Source organism: Cnephaeus nilssonii (assembly GCF_951640355.1).
Source record: "Cnephaeus nilssonii genome assembly, chromosome: 13".
Taxonomy (NCBI): Eukaryota; Metazoa; Chordata; class Mammalia; order Chiroptera; family Vespertilionidae; genus Cnephaeus; species Cnephaeus nilssonii.
In genome coordinates, this window is record NC_137084.1 from 1130150 (window position 1) to 1154235 (window position 24086).

Below are 24086 nucleotides of genomic sequence, written 5' to 3' on the forward strand. Positions count from 1 at the left end.
TCTCTTGTTTTCACCCGAGAGACTTGGGTTTTCAGGGTGAGAAGCTAATTGTTGGAGATGGGAGACGTCCAGCACTGAGGTCCCACAGGACCTGGGTTTCTGCTGTCCCTGAGTGGGTGGCTTCGGCTCTTTCCCCGCCGGTTGGGGAGGAGAAGGGCGAACCATGTGCTCTGAAGTGTCCTTGGCTGAGGGGAGATGGGATGGGTGAGGTGGCTGCAGCCTGCTGGGCACCTGACCTTCCCAGCTGGCCGCACCGCTGTGTCCCTGGCTGCTCCGCTTCCTGTCCCCTCGTCCCGGCTTTCTGCCCGAGTCTCCACGCTGTGTCTTCCACGCGGTCTCCTCGCTCTCCGGCGGCCTCCCCTGCAGCCTGGCGCTCCTGCACAGCACCCAGCTTGGGCTGGAGGACGCCACTCCAGGGGCTCCCAGTGGGGGGCGGGGCTCTGGCTGGATGGTGTCCCTCCCCCTGAGGAGCACTGGCCCCGCCCACGGACACCCTCTGGCCCCGCAGCTACAGCCCCTGGAACCCCGGAAGGACTTCGCCAGTTTGAGCAGGACGGGGCTCTGCGCACCCTGCAGCGAGAGGCCCCCCACCCAGGCCGTCTGGGGGGCAGCCCAGGAAGGCGGAGCGCTGGGCTGGGGTCCCGCTGCCCTGAAGGACCCTGGACCGTAGACCTGTCCTGGGGGGCCTCAGGGGTGTCCTGGGTGGGGGTCGGGTCCCCGGGTGCCCCACCACACAGCTGTCGGGGAGCAGTGGCTTCGTCATTTCCACGGCCTGGTAACGTGTGGAGACGACTCGAATGCAAACGCCAGGGACAGGGATTTGTGTCTTCTCACCGGAGAGCCCGCCCAGGCCTGGCGTGGAGGCCGCACAGGGGGCGCCGGGCGTGCCTGGTGGTCTGACCGCACCCCGACCTCTTGCACAGGCCACTATGTGGAGGAGCCGTGCAGCAGCCCCCACACCCGGAGCGAGTGTGTGGCGTGTGACACAGGGACGTACATGGGACACGCCAACGGCCTGCGGTCCTGCCTGCTGTGCACCACCTGCCGCGAGGGTGAGTCCCGGCCCCTCGAGTCTTGACCTTGACCCCGAAGCCCCTTTTTATTTTTTAAAATATATTTTTATTGATGTCAGAGAGGAAGGGAGAGGGAGAGAGAGAGAAACATCAATGATGAGAGAGAATCATGGATCGGCTGCCTCCTGCACGCCCCCCACTGGGGATGAGCCCGCAACCCCGGGCATGTGCCCGGGAATCGAACCTGAGACCTTTCAGTCCACAGGCTGATGCTCTATCCATGGAGCCAAACCAGCCAGGGCAAGAATATATATATATTTTTAAATTAAAAAAAAAAAAAGCGTTTCCAAAGGCCTAAACTTGAAGATAATCCAAAAAAGAAAAATCAGTGGGAAAAATATACTGGCGTGATGATTAACCAAAAAAATAAATAGATAAATAAGTGAATGAATGAATGAATGAATGAAATCAGTAAAACTATAATTAAGAGAGAAGAAAGGGTCTCTGAGGAGTGGAGCAGTGGACCGTCTCACGTCCGCCAGAGCCGGTGCCGCACGTGGGGGCGCAGGGCAGCGGGGACTCCTGGCCGACGGGAGACGTGGCATCAGGGCCAGCCCTCGGAAGGAACACTGGGGTGTAGTGGGTGACGTTCCCACGGGCCTACGCCACTCCCCACCCGCCCACCCGCCTCCGTGAAGACCGGGGCCCGCTCTCCCGTGTGTCAGAGCCGGGGGTGTGCACCCCGTGTCCACTGGCAGAGAGGGCGGGGTACAGCGACACGTGACTTCGCACAGTGCCCCCACGGAGACCAGCCCTGGTGCCTGACCCAGCCTTCCCCTCCCCCGCAGATGAGGAGATGGTGAGTGACTGCACCCCGACACGGGACCGGCGGTGCCGGTGCAAGACCGGGAAGTACTACTGCGACGCGGAGCCCTGCCCGGAGAGCTGCCACCGCTGCACCAGGTACCGCCTGGGTCCCCGCGCCCGCCCGGGGCCTGTCTGCCTCGGTGACGCTGCGGCCCCCTCGGGGCTCCCGTCCGGAGCCTGGTAGCTCCTGCCGCATGGAGGTGCCTGCAGAGGAAAGCGAGCCCACGGCCTGGCTGTGTCCACCGGGCCGCCCTCGAGCCAGGGCTCCGTCCACCCCCGGAGCCACCGCCCGCCCATCCCTCCAAAGCCCCCGTGGAGTCCACGAGGGACACCTGACGGCCGGGCCTCTCACACGCAGGACTGACCCTGCTCCCCCGCTCCCAGGCCTGCGGACGAGGCCCAGCAGCTTCCCCGGGAGGGACCTCCGGGGCTCCCCGCCCCCTCCACCGTGGGATGTGGGCCATGGCCTCTGAGAGGCCGGTTCTGGGGTGAGCGCTGGGGCTCTGCGTGCCCAGGGCCCTCGGCTCGGGGCACATGGTGCTCCCACAGCGGGGTGGGGGCTCTCCGCGGGAGCCGGCCCGGAGCCCACCCTCTGTGGTCACAGCGCCCTGGGCCCTGGGCACACGTGGCGGGAGGAACAGCGGCGTCTCCCTCCCCAGGTGCCCCGGAGGGGAAGGTCGTCCTACAGGCGTGCAACGCCACGGCGGACACGCAGTGCGGCCCGCCCGGCCCAGGTAAGGCGTTCCTGTCGTGTGTAACGTGTACGTTCTAGAGACGAGAACCACATCAGAAAATTCACCATTTTAGGGTGAACAATTTATTTTTTTAAAATATATTTTTATTGACTTCAGAGAGGAAGGGAGAGGGAAAGAGAGAGACATCAATGATGAGAGAGAATCGTGGATCAGCTGCCTTCTGCACGCCCCACACGGGGGATGGCGCCCGAAACCAGGAGTTGAACTGTGACCTCCTGGTTCACAGGTCCCCGCTCAACCGCTGAGCCCCGCTGACCACAGCCGGCCGGGCTACGGTGACAGTTCAGTGGCTCTGAGCACCCACCTCGGTCTCCTCGGAAACAGTCGCATCCGCCCATTAAACAGCAGCTTCCCCATCCTCTCCCGCCCCCAGCAGACCCTGATCTGCGCCCGGTGCCAGATTCCCCCAGTCCGCACACGCCATGGACACGGAGTCCTGTGGCCTGTGGCCTGCGTGTCTGGCTGCTTCCCTTCGGCAGCGTGTCCTCAGGTCCTGGCTGAGTGTGGGACCCGTGAGAGCTCGGGCGGCCGATACACCCACGGAGGCTGGTCTGGGCCCCGTCCTGAGTCGGTCACCTGTTGGTGAACTTGGGCAGAGTTTCTCCTGAGTCCGCCCTGGAGCCGCGGCCGTGGTGGGCGAGTTTTCGGGGCGGTGCTGGGGGGAGAACAATGGCCTCGCGGGGAGCCCAGCCCCCACTGTCGGAGCGAAGCTGCAGCACACCTGGAAGGAGACACAGCCCGGCGGCGGGGCTCGGTGGGTGAGCCTCGACCTATGACCCCGGAGGTCACGGTTCGATTCCCCGTCAGGGCACAGGCCTTAGCTGTGGGCTCGATCCCCCGTGGGGGCCGTGCAGGAGGCAGCCGGCCAGTGATTCTCTCCGGTCATTGATGATTCTGTCTGTCTCTCCCTCTCCCTTCCTGAAGTTAATAAAAATGTCCACTTGGTTAAAAAGCGGGGAAAGCAGAGGAAAGTGTCCTGACGTCAGGTTTGGGTCCCGTGGGTCCCCGGGGACACGGCCTGACCCGGGACGTCCCTGCGGGGGGACCTCAGAGCTCCACTTCGGCCAACACTCACGTGGCCCGTGACCCCCCTGAGACCCGGCCCCTGGGCTCCACGTGGGGGCGGGGTCAGCGCTACCTGCCCTGGGGGTGCCGGCCCCCAGGAAGGCTCACCGGCTGGACGGGCCCGCCCCCAGGCCTCTCCCCAGGGCCCGTCCGCTGGGCCGGCGAGGAGACGCCGTTCCATTGGTTTGTCCTCCTTTTCTCGGAGTTCGTCTCGTTTTAGGGTCCACGTCCCGGGGATGCGATCCCCAGGGTCTGTCTCCCCGGCTACTCAGCCCCCAGCAGCGCCTCCGGCCCATTCACGCTCTTACCCATGGCAGGAAGTCCTTCTTGTTAAGGGTGAATAATGTTCCCGTGTGCATGCATATGTGCATACATGGGTGGCCTGCTGAGGCGCGTCTGTTCCGCAGGGGCCGCGAGCAGGCACCGGCTCCTGTGGGTCGCGGGCTGGCTCTTCTCGGCGGTGGTTGGGGCCCTCGTCATTCTCCACGTCAGGAAACCCGGAGGCGGAGGGCGCCCGGCGGCCCGCTGCTGTCGCCTTGCAGGTGGGCCCTGGAGCCGGGCACTGGACGGGAGGCAGTGACACCGGGCAGGTCCGGGCGCCGGGGGGACAGGGCTGGGCCTTTGCTGCCGGTTCCTGGGGCTGAGGGACGGGCCTGGCTAGATTGGGGTCCCTCCTGCGCCATGGATGGGTGCCAGCGCCATCCCGGGTGGCAGCCCTGGCCGAGGCCAGGGTGTGGGCAGGTCTGTGGGGCAGAGCCAGGGGCGGCTGAGCTCGGGCGCTGGCTCCTGGCAGGTTCTGGAAGCAGAAAACGGGGACGAGGCACAGGGGACCTTCCTGCAGCTTCCCTGATTGGGGGGGGGGGGGTGATCGCTTGTGGAGCCACCTCAGCTCAGAGGAACCCCCCCCCCCGGCACCTCCGTAACCACCCGCCGTCTGTCTCCCCAGGATGTGTCTCCCCCGGACGCCCTTACAGAAGGGAAAGCCTGGTGAGTGCCGCCCAGCCCAGGCCGGCCCCGAGCAGGGAGTGGCTGCCAGCGCCCTCGGCCGGGGCTTTCCCTGGACTCCTGGGCCCAGATTCCTGGAACATGCCCGGGTTTGTTCCCTCCTGGGCCTGGGGTTCCTTAGGAGGGAGGGGGGGGGCTCAGGAGGAGCTCTCAGCCCTTGAAGTTGTGTTTGACTCATGAAAGGCAGTGGTGGGGGGTGGGGAGGGGGTGGGCGCGTGAGGGGCAGAGAGACCAGGGGAGCCCCAGCCCACACAGCCCCCCAGCCTCCACCAGGTCCGTCCAGGGACTGGGCCCCAGGCCTGTTTCTGGGTCAAGGGCCACTGCGGCGGGGGGGGGGGGGGGGGGGGGGGGCTGTGAGCTGCTGCCAAGCCGCCCCGGGCTGGGTCCACAGGTCAGGGGTCACGGTGGGGCTTGGCCCTGACCGCTGTGCGAATTGTTTATTTCCTGGGATGTGTTGGGGTTGCCACATAGAAGGTGACCCACCTGCTAGGAAGGGAGCGTTCCTCTTGCCTGACTGACTGGCTGACCTTTGGCCTTTCACGAAAGTGGGGGAGGTGCTTCGCATGGCTCTTGGTTAAAAAATACATTTTTACGTTGATTTTTAGAGAGTGTTAACTAGAAAACCACTGAAACCAGTGAAGGATTCGTGTGAGTTTATTTGAGCCAAACTGTGGACATAGGCCGGGAGGCAGAGCCTCAACGGACTGAGAGAATGCTCCGGAGAAGGGCGGGTTACGCCTGTGTTTATACATTGCCATCAATGGAGGGACGTAGGTGGGTGACATGAAATCCATTGGGGATGGACTAGAGAGGCGGGAGAAAGCAAAGCGGGGAGCGGGGGGACCCCTGGGGTTGGGTAAAAAGTAAAATGATGGGCACACACTTAGGTGGGTGCAGGGACAACTAACATGATAATGAAGGAATGTGTGGTCTCTGTCCTGGCGCCCACCACATTAGGTTGGGCCCCAGGGGCTCCAGAAAAAGGGGAGTTACAAGTTACCCAGACATTTCAAGGGTGTGTTATCCTAGATGCAAAAAGACAGACAGGCTCAGTGAAGGTAAAGGTTGACCTTGTCAGGGAAGATGCCGGCCTAGGAGGTGACTGCCCACCATCACTGCTTTAGTTACAGTTTCATTCCAGACCATCCTGTGGTCACTTTAGGCCTCCGAGTCTGCAGGACGGCCACGCAGGCCTCCCCTGAGCTGTCAGGTCAGCACGTGGCCCCATCGTCCACAAGAGAAGGTGGGAGAGGGAGAGAAACGCCGATGTGCTCCGATGGGCTCCTGGGGACGGGGCCCACAGCTCAGGCACGTGTCCTGACTAGGAGTCTTGGTTCATGGCTCAGCACTCAACCACTGAGCACACCAGTCCAGCAAGGACAATTTCTTTCATTATTTTATTAAAAAAAAAATTTTTTTTGGTTAATCCTCACCTGAGGTAATTTTTCCATTGGTTTTTAGAGAGAATGGGAGGGAGGGTGAGAGACACAGAGAGAGAAACATCGCGGGCATGCTGAGACTGGGTTGGGGGACGGAGCCTGGAAGCCAGGTACATGCCCTTGACCAGAATCCTCCCCGAGCCAACGCTCTATCCATTGAGCCAACCAGGCCTGGGCTCTACACTTTTAAAAAAATATATATTTTTATTGATTTCAGAGAGGAAGGGAGGGAAAGATAGAAACATCAATGAGAGGGAATCACTGATCAGCCGCCTCCTGCACGCCCCCTACTGGGGATGGAGCCCGAAACCCGGGCCTGTGCTCATGACCAGAATCGAGCCTGGGACCCTTCACTCTGAAGGCCGACGCTCTATCCACTGAGCCACACCGGCCAGGGCTCTACACTTTTTAAATAAACACAGTCGCAATATTTTAGGCAGCGCCTGGCCTCAGTTCCTGTGTCCAATGCCACGTGTGTGCTATGCATGTGTGCGTGTGTGTGCATGTGTGTGCATGTGTGAGCACCTGCACAGGTGGGGGCCCTCTGAGCGGATGTATCCATGTTCTTGCCCCCCCCCCCCCCCCGCCCTTTCGGGGACACGTCTGTGCCCCATTCCTTGAAATAAAGGCACACACCTCGCTGGTGTCTCGTTGAGGGGTTCCGAGGCCCTGAGGTGGAGGGGCCCAGGGCGGGGTGGGGCGCCGTTTGCGGGGAGCCCTGAGAAGAGGCCGCTCTGCGGAGCGAGTGCCCGGAGGCGGGTCCCACCACCGTCCGGTGACCAGGGGGGCGGGACCGGCGGCCCGAGGCGCCCTCCGCGCTCCCGGCGGCCCGGCTGCAGGCGCTCTGGCCGGGCTCCCGCGCTCGCAGCCCGGGGCCCAGGGGGGGCCTGCGGGGGGGGGGGGGAGAGGGTGGCGGCGCCCCTTCCCCGCTCCCTCCCTCGAAGCGACAAGTGAAACTGAAACCGGTCGAAAGCCAAAAACCAAGCCCAAACCCGAGGCGAGGGTTTGCTGGTCTGGGGAGCCCCGCGGCCCAGGCTCCCCCCGCCCCCCCCCCGGTGCGCCCAGGCTCCCCCCGCCCCCCGGTGCGCCCAGGCTCCCCCCGCCCCCCGGTGCGCCCAGGCTCCCCCCGCCCCCCGGTGCGCCCAGGCTCCCCCCGCCCCCCGGTGCGCCCAGGCTCCCCCCGCCCCCCGGTGCGCCCAGGCTCCCCCCGCCCCCCCGGTGCGCCCAGGCTCCCCCCGCCCCCCGGTGCGCCCAGGCTCCCCCCGCCCCCCGGTGCGCCCAGGCTCCCCCCGCCCCCCCGTGCGCCCAGGCTCCCCCCGCCCCCCCGTGCGCCCAGGCTCCCCCCGCCCCCCGGTGCGCCCAGGCTCCCCCCGCCCCCCGGTGCGCCCAGGCTCCCCCCGCCCCCCCATGCGCCCAGGCTCCCCCCGCCCCCCGGTGCGCCCGCCCGGCCCGCAGTCAGCGGGGAGCGAGGAAAGCGCTGCCGGAGGCGGCGGGGCGCGGGGCGGAGCAGGCGCGGGGGCCGCGGGGCACGGTCGGTGGTTGAAAGTGAAAGGGTTTCCCGGGTTCCGGCCGCAGGGGCGGCCTCTCCGGCTCCAGGGGTCCCGGCGCCGGCGCCGCACGAGCCGCTCCCGGGAGGCCGTGCCGACACCTTCTCCGCCGCCGGGACTGACCCCGGAACGGGGCGGGGCTCCCGGACCCGCGGACCGATCGTCTCCTCTCCCTCCCCCCCATCCCTTCCTCTCTCTCTCTCTCTCTCTCTCTCTCTCTCTCTCTCCCTCCCTCCCTCCCTCCCCTCCCTCCTCCCTATTTGAATTTATTGGGGAGACGCCGGTTAAACCCATATGGGTTTTTAAATAAAATAAAATAAAAATGAATAAGTAAAGTTTGCTGTTTACCCCACGCGGGGACTTTCCCGTTGACGCGCTGAGAGCGGAGGGGGAGGGGGGACATGGCATCCGATCGGACCGGATCGCCCGCCACCAGGTGGGTGCCCGGCCCGAACCCAACCCGCCGCCGCCAGCCCCGCGGGCTCTCCCTGCCCCGCGGAAGGCGCTCCTCCGCAGGTTGATTATTATTATTATTATTATTATTATTATTATTATTTTTAAGGCAGCGTGGTCTCCTGTATTGTTTTCATTGCCAGTGGCCCTGCCATCAGCCGCCCGCAGCCCCGCCGGCCTCAGGCCGCCCGCACATCCCCGCTTTATTAAGTGGGTTATTTGATTCTTTTTTTATTTTATTTATTTTTTTAAAATATATTTTATTGATTCTTTACAGAGAGGAAGGGAGAGGGACAGAGAGTTAGAAACATTGATGAGAGAGAAACATCGACCAGCTGCCTCCTGCACACCCCCACCGGGGATGTGCCCGCAACCAAGGTCCATGCCCTTGACCGGGATCGAACCTGAGACCTTTCAGTCCGCAGGCCGACGCTCTATCCACTGAGCCACACCGGTTTGGCGGGATTATTTTATTCTTCTCTGCAGATTTTTGCTTAATCACTCCAGGAATTACACTGGAGGTCACCGCCCACCGCCCACATCCGGGGTATATACCCCAGCCAGGCCTTTCATTCATTCAGTTCCGCGCGATGCGCTCGCGGCGGCTGCTCCTGCTCCTGCTCCTGCCGCCGGCCTGGGTGAGTGGGCGCCTCCGGGAGCCGCGGGGACCGGCGGGGGCGGGAGCCCGGGTGCAGGGTGCGCCCCCTCGGGGAGCCGCGGGGACCGGCGGGGGCGGGAGCCCGGGTGCAGGGTGCGCCCCCTCGGGGAGCCCCGGGGACCGGCGGGGGCGGGAGCCCGGGTGCAGGGTGCGCCCCCTCGGGGAGCCCCGGGGACCGGCGGCGGGGCCCGGAGCTGGGCCGAGGGTGCCGGCCTGAGAGGCCGGCTGGACGTCCGGCCGCGCACCCACCTGCGGGGTCAGAGCCGCCCGCCTAACCCTAACCCTTCCCTCCTGCGGGTCCGGAGCCCACGGGCCTCGGCGGGGAGGCCGCCCGGGACTGGAGCCGGAGGGGCAGCCCAGGGCGCCCGGTGAGCGCCCCCTCGCGATCCTGCGCGGCCGGGGCGGGGGCCGGGGGGGACTTTGTGCGGGGGAAGGGGGTGGGGAGAGGGTGCGGGCGGTGGGGTGGGGTGGGGGGAGAGGGGTGGGGGGAGAGGGGTGGGGTGGGGAGAGGGGTGCGGGGGGTGGGGTGGGGTGGGGAGGAGGGGTGGGGAGGGGGGGTGGGGGGGCTGGGGGTGGGGGTGGGGGGAGGGGTGCCGGCGCCCCGTGGACCTGCGGAGGCGGGGCGGGCCCGCCCCCCGTGTGAGTTTTTAAAGGCTGTTTTGTTTTTTTAAATAATTTATTGGTTTCTTGCAGGGAGGAAGGAGAGGGACAGAGAGTTAGAAACACCCGCCGGCTGCCTCCTGCCCCCCCCCCCCCACTGGGGATGTGCCCGCCACCCAGGTCCACGCCCTTGACCGGAATCCAACCCGGGACCCTCAGTCCGCGGGGCCGACGCTCCTTCCACTGAGCCACACCGGCCAGGGCTGAAGGCTGTTTTTTTAAAAAACATGTTTTTGTTGAGTCTTAGAGAGAGAAAGGGAGACGGATGGAGAGAGAGGAACAGGGACGAGGGACATGGACCTTTGGGCCGGCACTCCCCCGGACCCGCGGGCTGGACCCGCGTTCTTCCCGCCGCTCCCCTTCGCCGCTCGCCGGGCCGAGTCCGCGGTGCGGGCAGGACCGGGGCCGCGGAGGGGGCGGCAGAAACCCTGTCCGCGGAGGAGAGATTTTTAAAAAGGAACTCCGAGAGAGAGAAAAGAAAAAAATAACCCGTTTTCTACTCTCTACCGGTCTTGCGGTTTCACTGCTTTCTATTTTCTTTTTTTTTTGTTAATCCTCACCCAAGGATATTTTTTTCAGATTTTCAGAAAATTAAAAAAAAATTTTTTTTTGAGACACAGTGGGAGAGAGGGAGAGAGAGACATCTATATGAGAATGCACACGCCCCCACCTGGGCTGGGGATGGGACCCGCCACCCAGGTGCGTGCCCTTGACTGAGAACTGAGTCCATGCCGACACTGACCACTGAGCCACACCGGCCAGGACTAGCGGCTAGTTTCCCAGTGAGTCATTTTGTATGGCCCGCGGATGGCGTTATAAATAGCCCACGGCCCTCGGCAGGAGAAGGGCTCCCCACCCCTGCTTCTCGGGGTGTTGACTGAGGACAGTTCAGGGGGGCTTGCCCGCATGGCTCACTCACCTGGAAGTTACCGCTGTCCCCCGTGATTCCCGGGGACCCTGTGGGGAGCTGCTTTGAAACAATGGAAATATTCCTCCGTGTGCTCTCCCTTCGTAATGCTGGTTCTTACGGGAACCGTGTCTCCTGTGCTGTTTGCAAGCTGCGTTTCCTTCTTTTTAAAAATATATATGTACTAGCATTGCCCTAGCTCAGTGGTCGACAAACTCATTAGTCCACAGAGCCAAATATCAACAGTACAACGATTGAAATTTATTTTGAGAGCCAAATGTTTTAAAGTTAAACTTCTTCTAACGCCACTTCTTCAAAATAGACTCGTTCAGGCCGTGGTTTGATTTCAGAGAGGAAGGGAGAGGGAGAGGGAGAGGGAGAGGGAGAGGGAGAGAGAGAGAGAGAGAGAGAGAGAGAGAGAGAGAGAGAGAGAGAGAGAATCATGGGTCGGCTGCCTCCTGCAGGCCCCACTGGGGATGGAGCCCACAACCCCCGCATGTGCTCAGATTGGGAATCGAACCTTGACCTCCTGGTTCAGAGGTCGACGCTCAGCCACTGAGCGATGCTGGCCGGGCGAGAGGCCTCTGGCTAAGCCCGTCTCCCTGGCTGATTTCAGGCGGCCGTGGCAGCCGGCTCCGAACCGGATGACCCCAACCAGCACGCAGCGAGGAGCCCCCCTGTCACCTGTGAGCCTGGTGAGTGAGCGTCCCGCTGCTCCGGAGCCTTCGCCTTCCGCTGACCTGCTCGGAGGGCTCAGCCCCGCCCCAGAGCTGCAGGCGCCCGGGCCCTGGGTGGGTGGCGAGAGCCTGGTGGGCGGGCCTCTCCCAGCACTTACCCTGGCAGCACCCGCTGCTCCCCACCCTCCCCCCTCCGCACCCTCCTGGGCTCTCCCCTGACAGAGGGACTCTGTGCTTCCTTAGACGGAAGTGGGGGGCGTGCCCAGGCTCCCTGCTCCCCAGGAACGCCTAGACCCCCCCCTGCACACAGACGGGACCACATGGTCAGTGAACCTGCCTTCAGGGGTCTCTGCTTTGTAGGACCGACCACACCCCTGCTCCCCTCACCCTCCACCCTCCACCCCCACTCACCCCACCCCCACCCACGCCTCCTTTCCGCCAGGAGCTTCCTGGGGCTCCCAGCTCAGGGACTGAACCCCCAGCCCCGGACCACTCACCTGACTCCCACGCACACACGCCCTGCACACGCTGCACCCTCTACACGTCCGCACATGTGAGCGTGCACACCCACAGGCATGACGGAGACGCAGCGGGTCCCACAGCAGCCTGAGGCTAGGTACATGCAAGGCGTGGCTCTGGCTCCAGGACAGCCGGGCAGGGCCGCGCTGGGCCTGCGGGCGTGGCCCGGCTGCTCTCTCGCTCTCCCGGCTGCCCTGGGGAGTGGCCCCGGGCCCCGGGAGCTGCTGAGCCGCCGGTGGGTCGGCGTGGGGTAGATGGGGGTCTCAGCGGGCTCCAGTGTGCACGCCCCCCCTCTTAGCCGAACTGCGGGATATCCGTAAAGGCCGAGGGGTGAGGCAGGTCCCCAGTTCCTGGGACACATGTAGCCGAGGCTCGGTCCAGAACATTCCAAGGCGACAGGAGGCGAGGGCTGGCGCTGTGCGGGGGGCCTGGCCTCAGGGACCAGGAGGGGTTGGTGCCGGCCCCCCCTCACCTCTGTGCCTCCCCTGCCTCAGGCCACTACCTCACCACGGACTGCTACATGGGCCAGGCCTTGGGGTGCTGTCCGTGCCCCCATGGGTCCTTCCTGAGCCACCCCAACAGGGAACTGTCCTGCTCTCTGTGTACCCCGTGCCGGGAAGGTAAGCGGGCGCCGTCAGGCGTGGGGGTCTGTGTCGGGTAGAGCTCGCCTCCCCTGGACGTGGTGTGGGGGTGTTGCCCACAGGCGGCGATGATGGGATTAAAAAATATATCAATGGGGGAAACTATCCTCGGGTGAAGCTTAGCCCAAATGAATAAATAAGTAAAATCAATCCTGTCTAATAAAAGAGTAATATGCAAATTAACCATCACTCAGCTACACCCACAAGCCATGCCCACCAGCCAATCAGGAGTGAATATGCAAACTAACCCAACCAAGATGGCTGCGGCCATGGAGAGAGCAGGAGGCTTGGGTTTCCCTGGCAATGGAGGAAGCCAAGCTTTCCACACACTCTGGCAGGCCCAGGCCTCCACTCAAAGCTACAAAGTTTCAATTACCGAAGATACATAAATCCAAACAAATGGCTGTGGCCACGGAGCTGGAGAGAGCAGGAGGCTAGGGTTGCCCCCAGCGATGGAGGAAGCCAAGTTTCCGCAGCCCTGGCTGTCCAGGCCTCCACTCCAGGCTACAAAGTTTCAATTATAGAAGATAAATAAATACCAACAGAAATGGCTGCCACCACAAGAGCGAGCAGAAGGCTTGGCTCCGCTCCAGGCTACAAAGTTTCATTTATAGAAGATAAATAAATCCCAGATATCAGGGTCTCTGCTTGGGTTGCCGGGGGGCGTGGCCGGCCTGCAAACCACCACACGCCCCTCCCCCAGGCCGCCCCATGCCCCAAGGGAACCCCCCCACACCGATCTGGGACACCCATTAGGGCAAACCAGCCGGCCCCCACCCCTGTACCAGGCCTCTATCCTATCTAATAAAAGAGTAATATGCAGATTGACCATCACTCCAACACACAAGATGGCTGCCCCTATGTGGTCAAAGATCCTGCCCCCATGTGGTCACAAGATGTCCACCACAAGATGGCCAGCAGGGGAGGGCAGTTAGGGATTACTGGGCCTGCAGGGAAGGGCAGTTGGGGGACCTAGGCCTGCAGGAGAGAGCAGTTGGGGGGGACCAGGCCTGGAGGGGAGGGCAGTTAGGGATGACCAGGCCGGCAGGGGAGGGCAGTTAGGGGCAAACAGGCTGGCAGGGGAGCAGTTAGGCATCAATCAGGCTGGCAGGGGAGTGGTTAGGGGGTGATCAGGCTGGCAGGCAGAAGCGGTTAGGGGCAATCAGGAAGGCAGGCAGGCAAGCAGTTGGGAGGCAGCAGTCCTGGATTGTGAGAGGGATCCCAGATTGGAGAGGGTGCAGGCTGGGCTGAGCGACGCCCCCCTCCCCTGTGCACGAATTTCGTGCACCAGGCCTCTGGTAAAAATATAATTAAGAGAGAAAAAGAAAGCGTCTCTGAGGAGTGGAGCGGTGGACCGTCTCCCGTCCGCCAGAGCCGGTGCCGCACGTGGGGGCGCAGGGCAGCGGGGACTCCTGCCCGACGGGAGACGTGGGATCAGGGCCAGCCCTCGGAAGGAACATTGGGGTGTAGTGGGTGACGTTCCCACAGGCCTACGCCACTCCCCGCCCGCCCGCCCGCCCGCCTCGCCCACACGCCCGCCTCTATCGAGACGGGGCTGCTCTCCCCGTGTGTCAGAGCCGGTCCGTGTGCAGTGGCATCCCGGAAGCCACTCCGTATGCACTGGCAGAGAGGGCGGGGTACAGCGACATGTGACTTGGCACAGTGCCCCCCACGGAGACCAGCCCAGAGGCGTGTGCACCTGGGTCCCTTGGTGCCACGCTGCACCCGTGGCCGGGGGTGAAGTCACGGGTGCTGACTCGGGGGTGGGGTCGGGGCCGCAGGTGAGTGGGTGACGGGCTTGGCCTCGGGCTGGGGCTGTGGTCCGACTTCATCTCCACCTCTCCTGTAGTTCAGACGCTGGGCAGAGCGGTTTGAGGGCCCCCTCTGTGAAGCTGTGCACCCCGCGAGGCTTCAGGCCCGGCCTTGGAGGCCATTGGGCGGGCTGTGGGGGTGACCCCGGGCTGACACCAGCAGGTGGGGCGCCAGGGGCTCTGCAGCCCCATTCGCTGTCTGCTGTGTCACTCACAGAGCACTGGGGGTGTTGACCGGCCCTTTAGGGGGGCAAACAAGATGAAAGGGATAATTTGGGGTCTTTCTGAGGACAGAGTTGGCTTTGTCCTCCCAGCCCACATTGCAAGCGCACCCTGCTGCCCCTCCACAGACACCCCAGGTTTCAGGGCCCCCCTCTGGCCCGTCCACTGGCGCCCCGATGGCTGGAAATAGAGTCCAGTTGTCACCTTGTCGCCTGTAAACGTGAGAAGGGAGGGAAATTGTGGATTTCGGTGACTCAGCGACCAGAAGGGCCGGTATGAATGGGACAGTCCACACCCTGGTGCCTGACCCAGCCTTCCCCTCCCCCGCAGATGAGGAGATGGTGAGTGACTGCACCCCGACACGGGACCGGCAGTGCCGGTGCAAGACCGGGAAGTACTACTGCCACGCGGAGCCCTGCCCGGAGAGCTGCCACCGCTGCACCAGGTACCGCCTCGGGCGTGGGCAGCCGTGCCGCCTGGGTCCCCGCGCCCGACCTGCTGCTGCGACCTCTGACCTCTGCTCTGTCTGCCGTCGCCGCCTCCTCCTGCGTCTCCGCGCTGCTCTCTGCAAACGGTCCCTCTTAGGAGGACGCTGCTCACGGGGAGGCCGGCTCTCCGGGATGGCCGCACTGAACGCCATCACGCACACATTTCCGGAGCAGGTTCATCCTGGGGTTCGGGTGGGCCTAGATGGGGGGACCTTCTGGGGAGACATGACAGAGGAAAAGCGCTAGCAGAATAGCTCCCTTTTTAAAATAAATGGGTTTTAATAGATGTCAGAGAGGAAGGGAGAGGGAGAGAGAGAGACGTCAGTGATGAGAGAGAATCGTGGACCTGCTGCCTCCTGCACGCCCCCCGCCGGGGATGGAGCCCGCAACCCGGGCCTGTGCCCTGACCGGGAACCGCACCGTGACCTCCTGGTTCCTGGGTTGGTGCTCAGCCCCTGAGCCGCGCCCGCGGGCAGTGCAGCGCACTTTTGTGAGGCGCGTTGTAGGCCCTTCGGTGCAACTCCGACCGCGTTGAGCCGTGGCCCTGGGACCCAACAAGTCCAAAGTAGGGGCCGCCTGCAGGTCCGGTTCGATCAGGGCTCGGCTTCTCTCGACTCGCTTGCCTGCCTTCTTCCCATGGGCTTCCTCTCGGGGCTGCTCCCTCTCTGTGGAGCTGCGGCTCCAGCAGGGGCAGTCCTCAGAGCCACACCCCAGGGCCCCCCCCCCCCGAACTCCCCGCTGTGCTCTCACCGTCCCGGAGCCGGGTGGGCCCTCTGGACGGGGCCGGCCTGGCCGGGCAGTGATGCTGGGTCCTTCGCTCCTTCCTCTCAGCTGTCCCGGCGCCACCCTGCAGTCCTGCACCGCCACGAGGGACACCGTGTGCGCCCCAGCAGCCCCCGCAGAGCCAGGTAAGCGGACCCCCCTCTTCCACGGGCAGCCGCCTCTGCACAGAGGGCACAGCCCGGCTCTGGGCCTGCGGGTCAGTGCTCAGCTCTGCCCGGAGGAAGGAGGCTGCAGGCAGGAAGGGGAGGGTGTGCGTGGCTTTATTTATTTATTTTCTAATATATTTCTATTGGTTGCAGAGAGGAAGGGAGAGGGAGGGAGAGATATGTCAGTGATGAGAGAGAATCATGGACCGGCTGCCTTCTGCACGCCCCCCGCCGGGGATGGAGCCTGTGACCCAGGCATATGCCCTGACCGGAATGGAACCCTGACCTCCTGGCTCATAGGTCAACGCTCAACCACTGGGCCACGCTGTCCGGGCTTAAAGCATGTTCATTCCCCTCCCCCCACAAAAAAAACATAGTTAGGAGCTAATCTACGATTAAACAAATTGGTCAGAGCGCTGGCCAGGTCGGCTCGGGGGTTAGAGCCTCGGCCTGTGGACCGAAGGGAGGTGGGTTCGATTCCCAGTCAAGGGCTCGTACCTGGGCTGCAGGCTCCATCCCCAGCCCCGGTCGGGGGCGTGCGGCAGCCCATTGGTGTGTCCCTCACACTTTCACATCGACGTTTCTCTCTGTCTCTCCCTCTCCTCCCTGCCTCCTCTCTCTCCAAAAACAATCCATGGGAAAAATGTCGTCGGGTGAGGATTAATGAAAAATAAAGACACTTCCATAAAGCACCGTGGCAGGGTCACTGCTGTCCCGCTGCCTCCTGGGCCTGCCCTGCCCTCGGCCACAGCTCCGATGGGCCCGCCCCGCCCCCGCCCCCAGCTCAGATGGGCCTGCCCCGCCCCGCCCCCAGCTCCGGTGGGCCTGCCCCGCCCCCGCCCACAGCCCCGATGGGCCTGCCCGCCCCCGGCCACAGCTCCGATGGGCCTGCCCCGCCCCCGCCCCCAGCTCCGGTGGGCCCGCCCCGCCCCCGCCCCCAGCTCCGATGGGCCTGCCCCGCCCCCGGCCACAGCTCCGATGGGCCCGCCCCGCCCCCGTGTCCGTGTGGGGGGCTCCGCTTGGTGCTGTCACGTCACCCGGGGAGACCAGGCCCCCGAGCGGTCTCATCAGCTGGCTCCTGGGCTGGCCCTGCCCTGTCCCTCGTGCGCCGTGGCCGGGCCTTCCCGCAGTCACCGTGGGGTCCTCTCCCTCGTCCCCACCTTCGGGGGGCACTGCCCTCCGGCCCAGGAGTCCGTGACGCTGCACCAGAGCCCCACCCTGGACACCGGGCCTTCGCCCCTCTTCTGGGAGGGCGGCCCCTGCGGGTGGCGTGTCCTTCAGCGAGGGACACACTTACCCGCCACAGCGCTCTCTGTGCCCCCAGGACCCGCAGCCGGTTCCCTTGCTGTCAGCGCCTTGGTCGTGTCTGTGGTGGTCCTTGTCATCGTCGCCATCGCCATCGCCATCGCCATCGCCATCGCCTGGTGGCGACGACGAGGTAAGCGGAGGAGGGCGCTCCAGGAGGAGAGACAGCAGCCCGGCCGGGAGCGCCGGCAGGTTCCTGACCGGCCTTTTCCACTAAGAATACAGCTGCGCTCACTTTCTTTATTTTTTAAATATATTTTTGCGAGAGGCCCGGTGCACGAAAATTCATGCACTGGGAGGGCAGGGAGTCGGGGGATGTCCCTCAGTTCGGCCTGAGCCCTCTCGCAGTCCCGGACCCCTCAGGGCCGTGGTCAGCAAACTGCGGCTCTTTGGCCCCTTGAGTGTGGCTCTTCCACAAAATACCACGGCCTGGGCGAGTCTATGTTGAAGAAGTGGCGTTAGAAGTTTAAGTTTAAAAAATGTGGCTCTCAAAAGAAATCTCAGTCGTTGTCCTGTTGGTATTTGGCTCTGCTGACTAATGAGTTTGCCGACCACGGCCTCAGGGGATGTCCACCTGCCAGCTTGGGCCCGTTCCCCCAGGGAGCAGGTCTGAGCCTCAGTCAGACATCCTTAGCGCTGCGGAGCGGCAGGAGACTCTCGCTATCAGCCCAGCTTGTGGCTGAGCTCAGCTCCCCCTGTGGGAGCGCACTGACCACCAGGGGCAGCTCCTGCGTTCAGCGTCTGCCCCCGCCGCCCCCCCCCCCCCCGTGGTCAGTGCCATCACAGAGGGTCGTTCCTAGCCGTTCTGCCCTTAGGGTCAGTTTGCATATTACCCTTTATTATGGGGGATTGATGTCAGAGAGGAAGGGAGAAGGGGAGAGGGACAGACACATCGATGATGATAGGGAATCATGGACCAGCTGCCTCCTGCACGCCCCACACGGGATGGAGCCCGCATCCCGGGCCTGTGCCCCGACCAGGAATCCAACTGTGACCTTGTTCCTAGGTCGATGCTCAGCCACTGAGCCACGCGGCCGGGCTAGTTGTTTATTATTTTATTTCATTATTTAATATATTTTTATTGTTGATCGTATTACAGATCTCTCCCATTTCCCCCCCTGCCCCCTCCTTCTAGCCCTCACCCTCCAAGGTCTTCACTGTAGTTCATTATTCTCCAGTGTGACGGGGGGGGCGGGGGTGTGCCTGTGTCTGCCACATTCCTACCCGGTGTGCTCGCACGGGCATCGCCACGAGCAGGAGTGTGCCGCGTGGTGGCCCCGGCCGCGATGGTGTCACTGGTGACGGAGCTTCCGGCCCCGCTGCCCTCTGACGGGGTCGGGGCGGGACAGGGGGCCCCTCGGTGACCGACGGCATCAGGCGGCGACGACTGCGCCTTCACCTGCTTTTCTTCCGTCTGGTTTTCAGCGGCGTCGGTGCGACAGGTGGCCCCTCAGCGTAGCGGCGACGACAGTACCTTCACTTCCTTTACTACCGTCTGGGTTTCAGCGGAGTCGGCGGAGCCAGGCAGCCACAGCCACGTGAGTGTCTCCCTGGGACGTCCCGGCGGTGGCCACCTGGAGGGCAGTGCAGACAGCGGGTGGGGAGGCCGCCGGCCCCCGCCTGCGTGCACAGCCCAGCTTTCCTGGGTCATAAGTGGACGCTCAGCCCCTGGCCACGCCGGCCGGGCGCCACCTTGTGTTGGGCCCGAGCTGGGACCTGAGCCCATGGGGTGTTTTTCTCTAAAACACACAGCCCCGCTGACCCTCAGGCAACGCGGCCTGTCCCCTGGAGTGGCTTGGGGGGCTGTGGTGCGGCTCCTGTCACACGGGAATGGCTTTGTCCTTTAGTCACTTGGCAGCGTCCAGCCCGTCCCGATCCTGCAAACCACGGACCCTGAGAGGGGCCCCCCGGACCCCGACGCGGAGACAATGCGGCTGTTGCAGGAGGAGGCGTCCCCGCCGACGCCCGATGCCTGGGGCCCAGGCCCGCCCGGGACCCTCAGCCGACCCCAGAGTGGAGCTGCAGGTGGAGGTGGCGGGAGGCAGCCGGGCAGCCCCAGAGCCGGAGCCCCCGACTCCGGCTGCCACTGCCCCCGGGGCCCTGGCCTGGGCTGAGGTAGCCGCCGGCCTCCATCCTCTGGAGCAGGTAAGGGGCCTGGGCGGGCCTGGGGGACAGTGATGCACCCCGTCTCTGCCGTTTCGTTCCCGCGGCTTCCTCCCTGCCAGTGCATCTGTCCATCAGGGGGACCCCGTCGTGCTGGGCCAGGGCCTCCCAGTCCCTCCTTCCACCTGCATGGCCCTCTTTCCACAAGAGGCCGCCTTCACCCTCAGGGGTCAGGACACCAAGGCATGAGTCTTGACCAGGAATCAAACCCGAGACCTTTAGTGTGCAGGCTGGCGCTCTACCCACAGAGCCACACAGGCCAGGCTCAGAGACGAGGGTTTTTGTTGTTTGTTTTGTTTTTAATTTAATAAGTCTTTATTGTTCAGATTATTACAATTGTTCCTCTTTTTTCCCCCCATAGCTCCCCTCCACCCGGTTTCCACCCCACCCTCTGCCCTTACCTCCCCCCACTGTGCTCATCCGTAGGTGTACGATTTTTGACCAGTCTCTTCCTGCACCCCCACACCCCTTTCCCCCCGAGAATTGTCAGTCCACTCCCTTTCTATGCCCCTGATTCTATTCTGTTCATCAGATTTTTAATTCACTTGATTTTTAGATTCACTTGTTGATAGTTATGTATTTGATGTTCATAATTTTTATCTTTACCTTTTTCTTCTTCCTCCTCTTAAAGAATACCTTTCAGCATTTCATATAATACTGGTTTGGTGGTGATGAACTCCTTTAGCTTTTTCTTGTCTGTGAAGCTCTTTATCTGACCTTCAATTCTGAATGATAGCTTTGCTGGGTAGAGTAATCTTGGTTGTAGGTTCTTGCTGTTCATCACTTTGAATATTTCTTGCCACTCCCTGCTGGCCTGCATAGTTTCTGTTGAGAAATCAGCTGACAATCGTATGAGTGCTTCCTTGTAGGTAACTAACTATTTTTCTCTTGCTGCTTTTAATATTCTCTCTTTGTCTTTTGCTCTTGGCATTTTAATTATGATGTGTCTTGGTGTGGTCCTCTTTGGATTCCTTTTGTTTGGGGTTCTGTGCACTTCCTGGACTTGTAAGTCTATTTCTTGCACCAGGTGGGGGAAGTTTTCAGTCATTATTTCTTCAAATAGGTTTTCAGTATCTTTCTCTCTTCTTCTGGCACCCCCATAATTCTGATGTTGGTTCACTTGAGGTTGTCTACACTATCTTCAATTTTTTGGATTCTTTTTTCTTTTTGCTTTCCCGGTTGAGTGTTTTTTGCTTCTTTGTTTTTTCAAATCTTTGACTTGATTCTTGCATTCCTCTAGTCTGCTGTTGTGTCTCTATGATATTTTTTATTTCAGTCAATGTATGCTTAATTTCTAGTTGGTCCTTTTTCATATCCTCGAGGGTCTCACTAACTTTATCGGCCTTTTCTTTTCTAGGAAATTCTTGAAAAACCTTATAACTGTGGTTTTGAACTCTATATCCAGTCGTTTGTTTTCCTCCATTTCTTTCGTTTGTGATCTGTTTCCTTGTCTCTGCATTTTGGCTGCTTCCCTGAGTTGGTAGAGTGGCTTTGTGTGCTAGGTGTCCTATATGGCCCAGTGGGTCGGCCTCCCCAGTTACCGGAGGTGGACACTCTTGGTGCACCCCTTTGTGGGCTGTGTGTGCAGCCTTGTTGTAGTTAAGGCTTGATTGTTGTTGGTATCATTGGGAGGGGTTGACCTCCAGGCCAATTGGCTGTGAGGATCAGCAGTGTCTCCGCTGGGAGAGCTTCTGTGCTCAGCTTGGATGGGGCGGAGTCTCAGGGCGGAGCAGGCAGCCTTGGTTTCCCGTCAGGACCGCCCTACGAGGCCCCTGGGCCTCCGTGTCCAGCGGCAATGGCTGCACGCATCTCTGAGAGGAGGCTGTCCTGAGTTTCGCCCGCGACCACACAGTCCAGTTTCTCCCCGAATGAGTCTGGATTCCCAAGTCTCACCCGGAACTGGAGTACAGTGCAGTCCGGAGGTTTTGTTTTCCTCCCGAACAAGAGAGTCAGCCACGCGCTCAGCTGTGCGCGCTCTCCACGAGCCCGGAGCCTCTGCAGCTCCCGATCCTCAGAGTGCTTCCTCCTGAAGTCCAGTTTCACCCCGTATGAGTCTGGGTTCCCCGAGTCTCGCCTGGGACTGGAGTTCAGCGCAGTGGGGAGCCTTTGTCTCCCTCCCCATTCGAGAAAACCAGCTGTGTGGTTCAGCCGCTCGCCCTTTCCACACACGTGGGTCTCCGCACCTCTGTCTCCGCGTCTCCACACCTCTGCCCTCCGCACCTCCTCTGAGACTCGGTGTCCTTTCCTCTTTCCTTCTAGTTGTAGAATTTCCACTCAGCCAGCTTTCCGGTGGTTCGGGATGATATCCGTCCTGTCTTTTAGTTGCAGTTTTGAAATTGTTGCGCGAGGCAGCAGTATAGGTGTTTACCTATGCCGCCATCTTGGTTCTTCACCTTCATTCAGAGACGAGGTTTTGTTTCTGTTTTTTTTATTGATTTCAGAGAGGAAGGGAGAGGGAGAGAGAGATAAAAATATTTGCTGCCTCCTGCACACCCTACTGGGGATTGAGCCCACAACCTGGACATGTGTCCTTGACTGGAATCGAACCCGAGACCCTTCAGTCCACAGGCCGACACTCTATCCTCTGAGCCAAACCGAACAGGGTCAGAAACCATATTTCAGTGCCTTGCTAAGATGTTCATTTAGCCAAAGGTTGTGTGACTTAATACATCCTCCGATACCTGAAACTCCAATGAGAAATGTTAATGTAAAAAAAACATTGAAACCTGTAAAGAATTTGTGTGAGTTTATTTGAGCCGAACTGTGGACATAGGCCGGGAAGCAGAACCTCAACGAATTGAGAGAATGCTCCGTAGAATGGTGGGTTACTTTTGTATTTATACATTGCCATCAAGGGAGGGACATAGGTGGGTTACATGAAATCCATTGGTGATGGACTAGAGAGGCGGGAGAAAGCAAAGCGGGGAAACCCCTGGGATTGGATAAAAAGTAAAATGATGGACACATACTTAGGTGGGTGCAGGGACAATTAACATGATAATGAAGGAATTTGAGGCATCTGTCCGGGCGCCCACCACATTTGGTTGGGCCCCAGGGGCTCCAGAAAAAAGGGAAGTTACAAGTTACCCAGATATCTCACAGATATGTTATCTTAGAGGCAAAAAGGCAAATGGACTAAGGAAAGATCTAAGTTGATCTTTGTCAGGGAAAATACTGGCCTAAGACATGACTGCCCATTATAACCTGTTTGTAGTTAAATATTTAATTTTCAGAACATCTTTTGTGGTTATTTTAGGTCTCTGAGTTTGCAAGACTGCCACACAGGCCTCCCCTGAGCATGTGGCTCCTTTCGTCCACATATCCCCCTTTTGGTCATAAACCAATCCAAAGGATGCATTGATGACCAAACTCTTGGTTGCATAATGGAGTCCCACGGTGCTAGGAAGGCTCATTACCAGGATGTCTCAGTGTCAGCATGTCTTACTGAACTGGTGGACCACTGGGGGTGGGGCAAGACCATAACCTTAGATGGCATTTAAGGTCATATTATTATTATTCAAAAAGGGCAGGTAAGTGAGATTGGGGGTCCCTCCTGCACCATGGATGGGTGCCAGCGCCATCTCCCAGGTGGCAGCCCTGGCCGAAGCCAGGGTGTGGGCAGGTTTGTGGGGCAGAGCCAGGGGCAGCTGAGCACGGGCACTGGGCTCCTGGCAGGTTCTGGAAGCAGAAAACAGGGGCGAGGCACAGGGGTCCTTCCTGCAGCTTCCCTGATGATGGGTGGGAGGGGGGTGATCGCTTGTGGAGCCACCTCAGCTCAGAGGAACCCCCCGGCACCTCCGTAACCACCCGCCGTCTGTCTCCCCAGGATGTGTCTCCCCCGGACGCCCTTACAGAAGGGAAAGCCTGGTGAGTGCCGCCCAGGCCAGCCGGCCCCGAGCGGGGAGGAGGCGGAACCCACTCCAGCTCCAGCGAGGCCCTCGCTGCCTGAGCGTCAGCCGAACACGAGCCGAGGGCCTGAGCTGGATGTGCCTTAGTCTCTGGAGGGCCCAATCCACATGGGGAAACCGAGGCACCGAGGCCCGCGGAGCCAGCCGTGAGGGCAGAGCTGAGACCAGAGGCGGCCGGGCCCCTACCTCTTGTGGGGGTGCCCGGGCTGACCCCTGACCCTCGTCTTGCCTTTCCAGGTGCCTGAGAGCTCGTGTCATCGCCTGAGACCCGAGATGCAGACGCTCCGGTCCCCAGGACGGGCCCGCCGCCTGCCTGAAGGCCACCCTGACGTGGCGTACGAGCCCCTGATCCTCCCCGGGGCCCCGAGAGCCCGGCGGGGGTGGACGGCCCGTGGCCGGAGGCGGAGGCGGAGGCGGAGGCGGGTGACGAGGCCGGGCCCCCACGCTGGTCACCACAGCCTGACCCTTCTTCACCCCCCGCCCCCCCGGCCTTGGGGTCAGGCTGAGGTCCTGGTGGGTCGTGTGGGCGCAGAGGGGCCACGTGCAGCCGCTGAGGAGCCCGGGAGGCCCGCGAGGCCGCCGTCCTGCCTCGGAGACCTGGTGGCCACACAGGACGGTCTGGAATCAAAACGTTCCCACCCTGGCCGGCGTGGCTCCGTGGTTAGCGCGTCGGACTGTGCACGGAGGGGTCGGAAGTTCCATTTCCGGTCCAGGGCTCGGACCTGGGTTGCAGGTTCACCCCTCACCCCCTGTCAGAGCCCCTGGGTGAGACAACCAGTCGATGTGTCTCTCTCTCGCCCCCCTCCCTCCCTCCCTTACACCCCCTTTGGAGACTCCATGGAAGACATATCCTCATCAAAACGACAATGAGGACCCGGCGTAATGAATGTAACTCCAAACTATAAAACAAAACAAAAAACAACAATGCGGTACCACCTCACATCTGTCAGAATGGCAATCATCAACAAATCAACAAACGACAAGTGTTGGTGAGGATGCGGAGAAAAAGGAACCCTCGTGCACTGCCGGTGGGAATGCAGACTGGTGCAGCCAC

General features: G+C 61.6%; 1 protein-coding gene and 1 long non-coding RNA gene across 3 annotated transcripts; both read left to right on the forward strand.

The window, feature by feature from the left end:
• Positions 1-2462: 2462 nt before the first annotated feature.
• Positions 2463-4746, forward strand: LOC307108991. Its single transcript, XR_013814368.1, has 3 exons — positions 2463-2614; positions 4108-4242; positions 4647-4746. It is a non-coding gene; the product is annotated as an uncharacterized lncRNA (long non-coding RNA).
• Positions 4747-8719: 3973 nt separating this feature from the next.
• LOC307108827 (uncharacterized protein) lies at positions 8720-23291 on the forward strand. 2 transcript variants are annotated; one of them, XR_013814348.1, is made up of 10 exons: positions 8720-8782; positions 10986-11064; positions 12060-12185; positions 14570-14684; positions 15559-15635; positions 16981-17094; positions 18387-18499; positions 18809-19106; positions 22951-22991; positions 23270-23291. XR_013814348.1 is itself a non-coding variant. In XM_079787025.1 (9 exons), exons 1-8 carry the CDS (start codon positions 8735-8737, stop codon positions 19073-19075), a joined length of 939 nt encoding a protein of 312 aa, XP_079643151.1. In that variant the 5' UTR covers positions 8720-8734; the 3' UTR covers positions 19076-19106; positions 22951-23243. The 2 variants fall into 2 exon arrangements, 1 of the variants encoding a protein (XP_079643151.1); XM_079787025.1 differs by lacking the exon at positions 23270-23291 and having other exon boundaries at positions 22951-23243.
• The last annotated feature ends 795 nt before the right edge of the window (positions 23292-24086 follow it).

Bases quoted from the DNA above. Each gene is read 5' to 3' on its own strand.
- LOC307108827 (XM_079787025.1), top strand. From the start codon at position 8,735: ATGCGCTCGCGGCGGCTGCTCCTGCTCCTGCTCCTGCCGCCGGCCTGG. The intron at 8,783-10,985 runs GTGAGTGGGCGC...GGCTGATTTCAG, and splicing joins TGCTCCTGCCGCCGGCCTGG to GCGGCCGTGGCAGCCGGCTC. The intron at 15,636-16,980 runs GTAAGCGGACCC...CTGTGCCCCCAG, and splicing joins AGCAGCCCCCGCAGAGCCAG to GACCCGCAGCCGGTTCCCTT.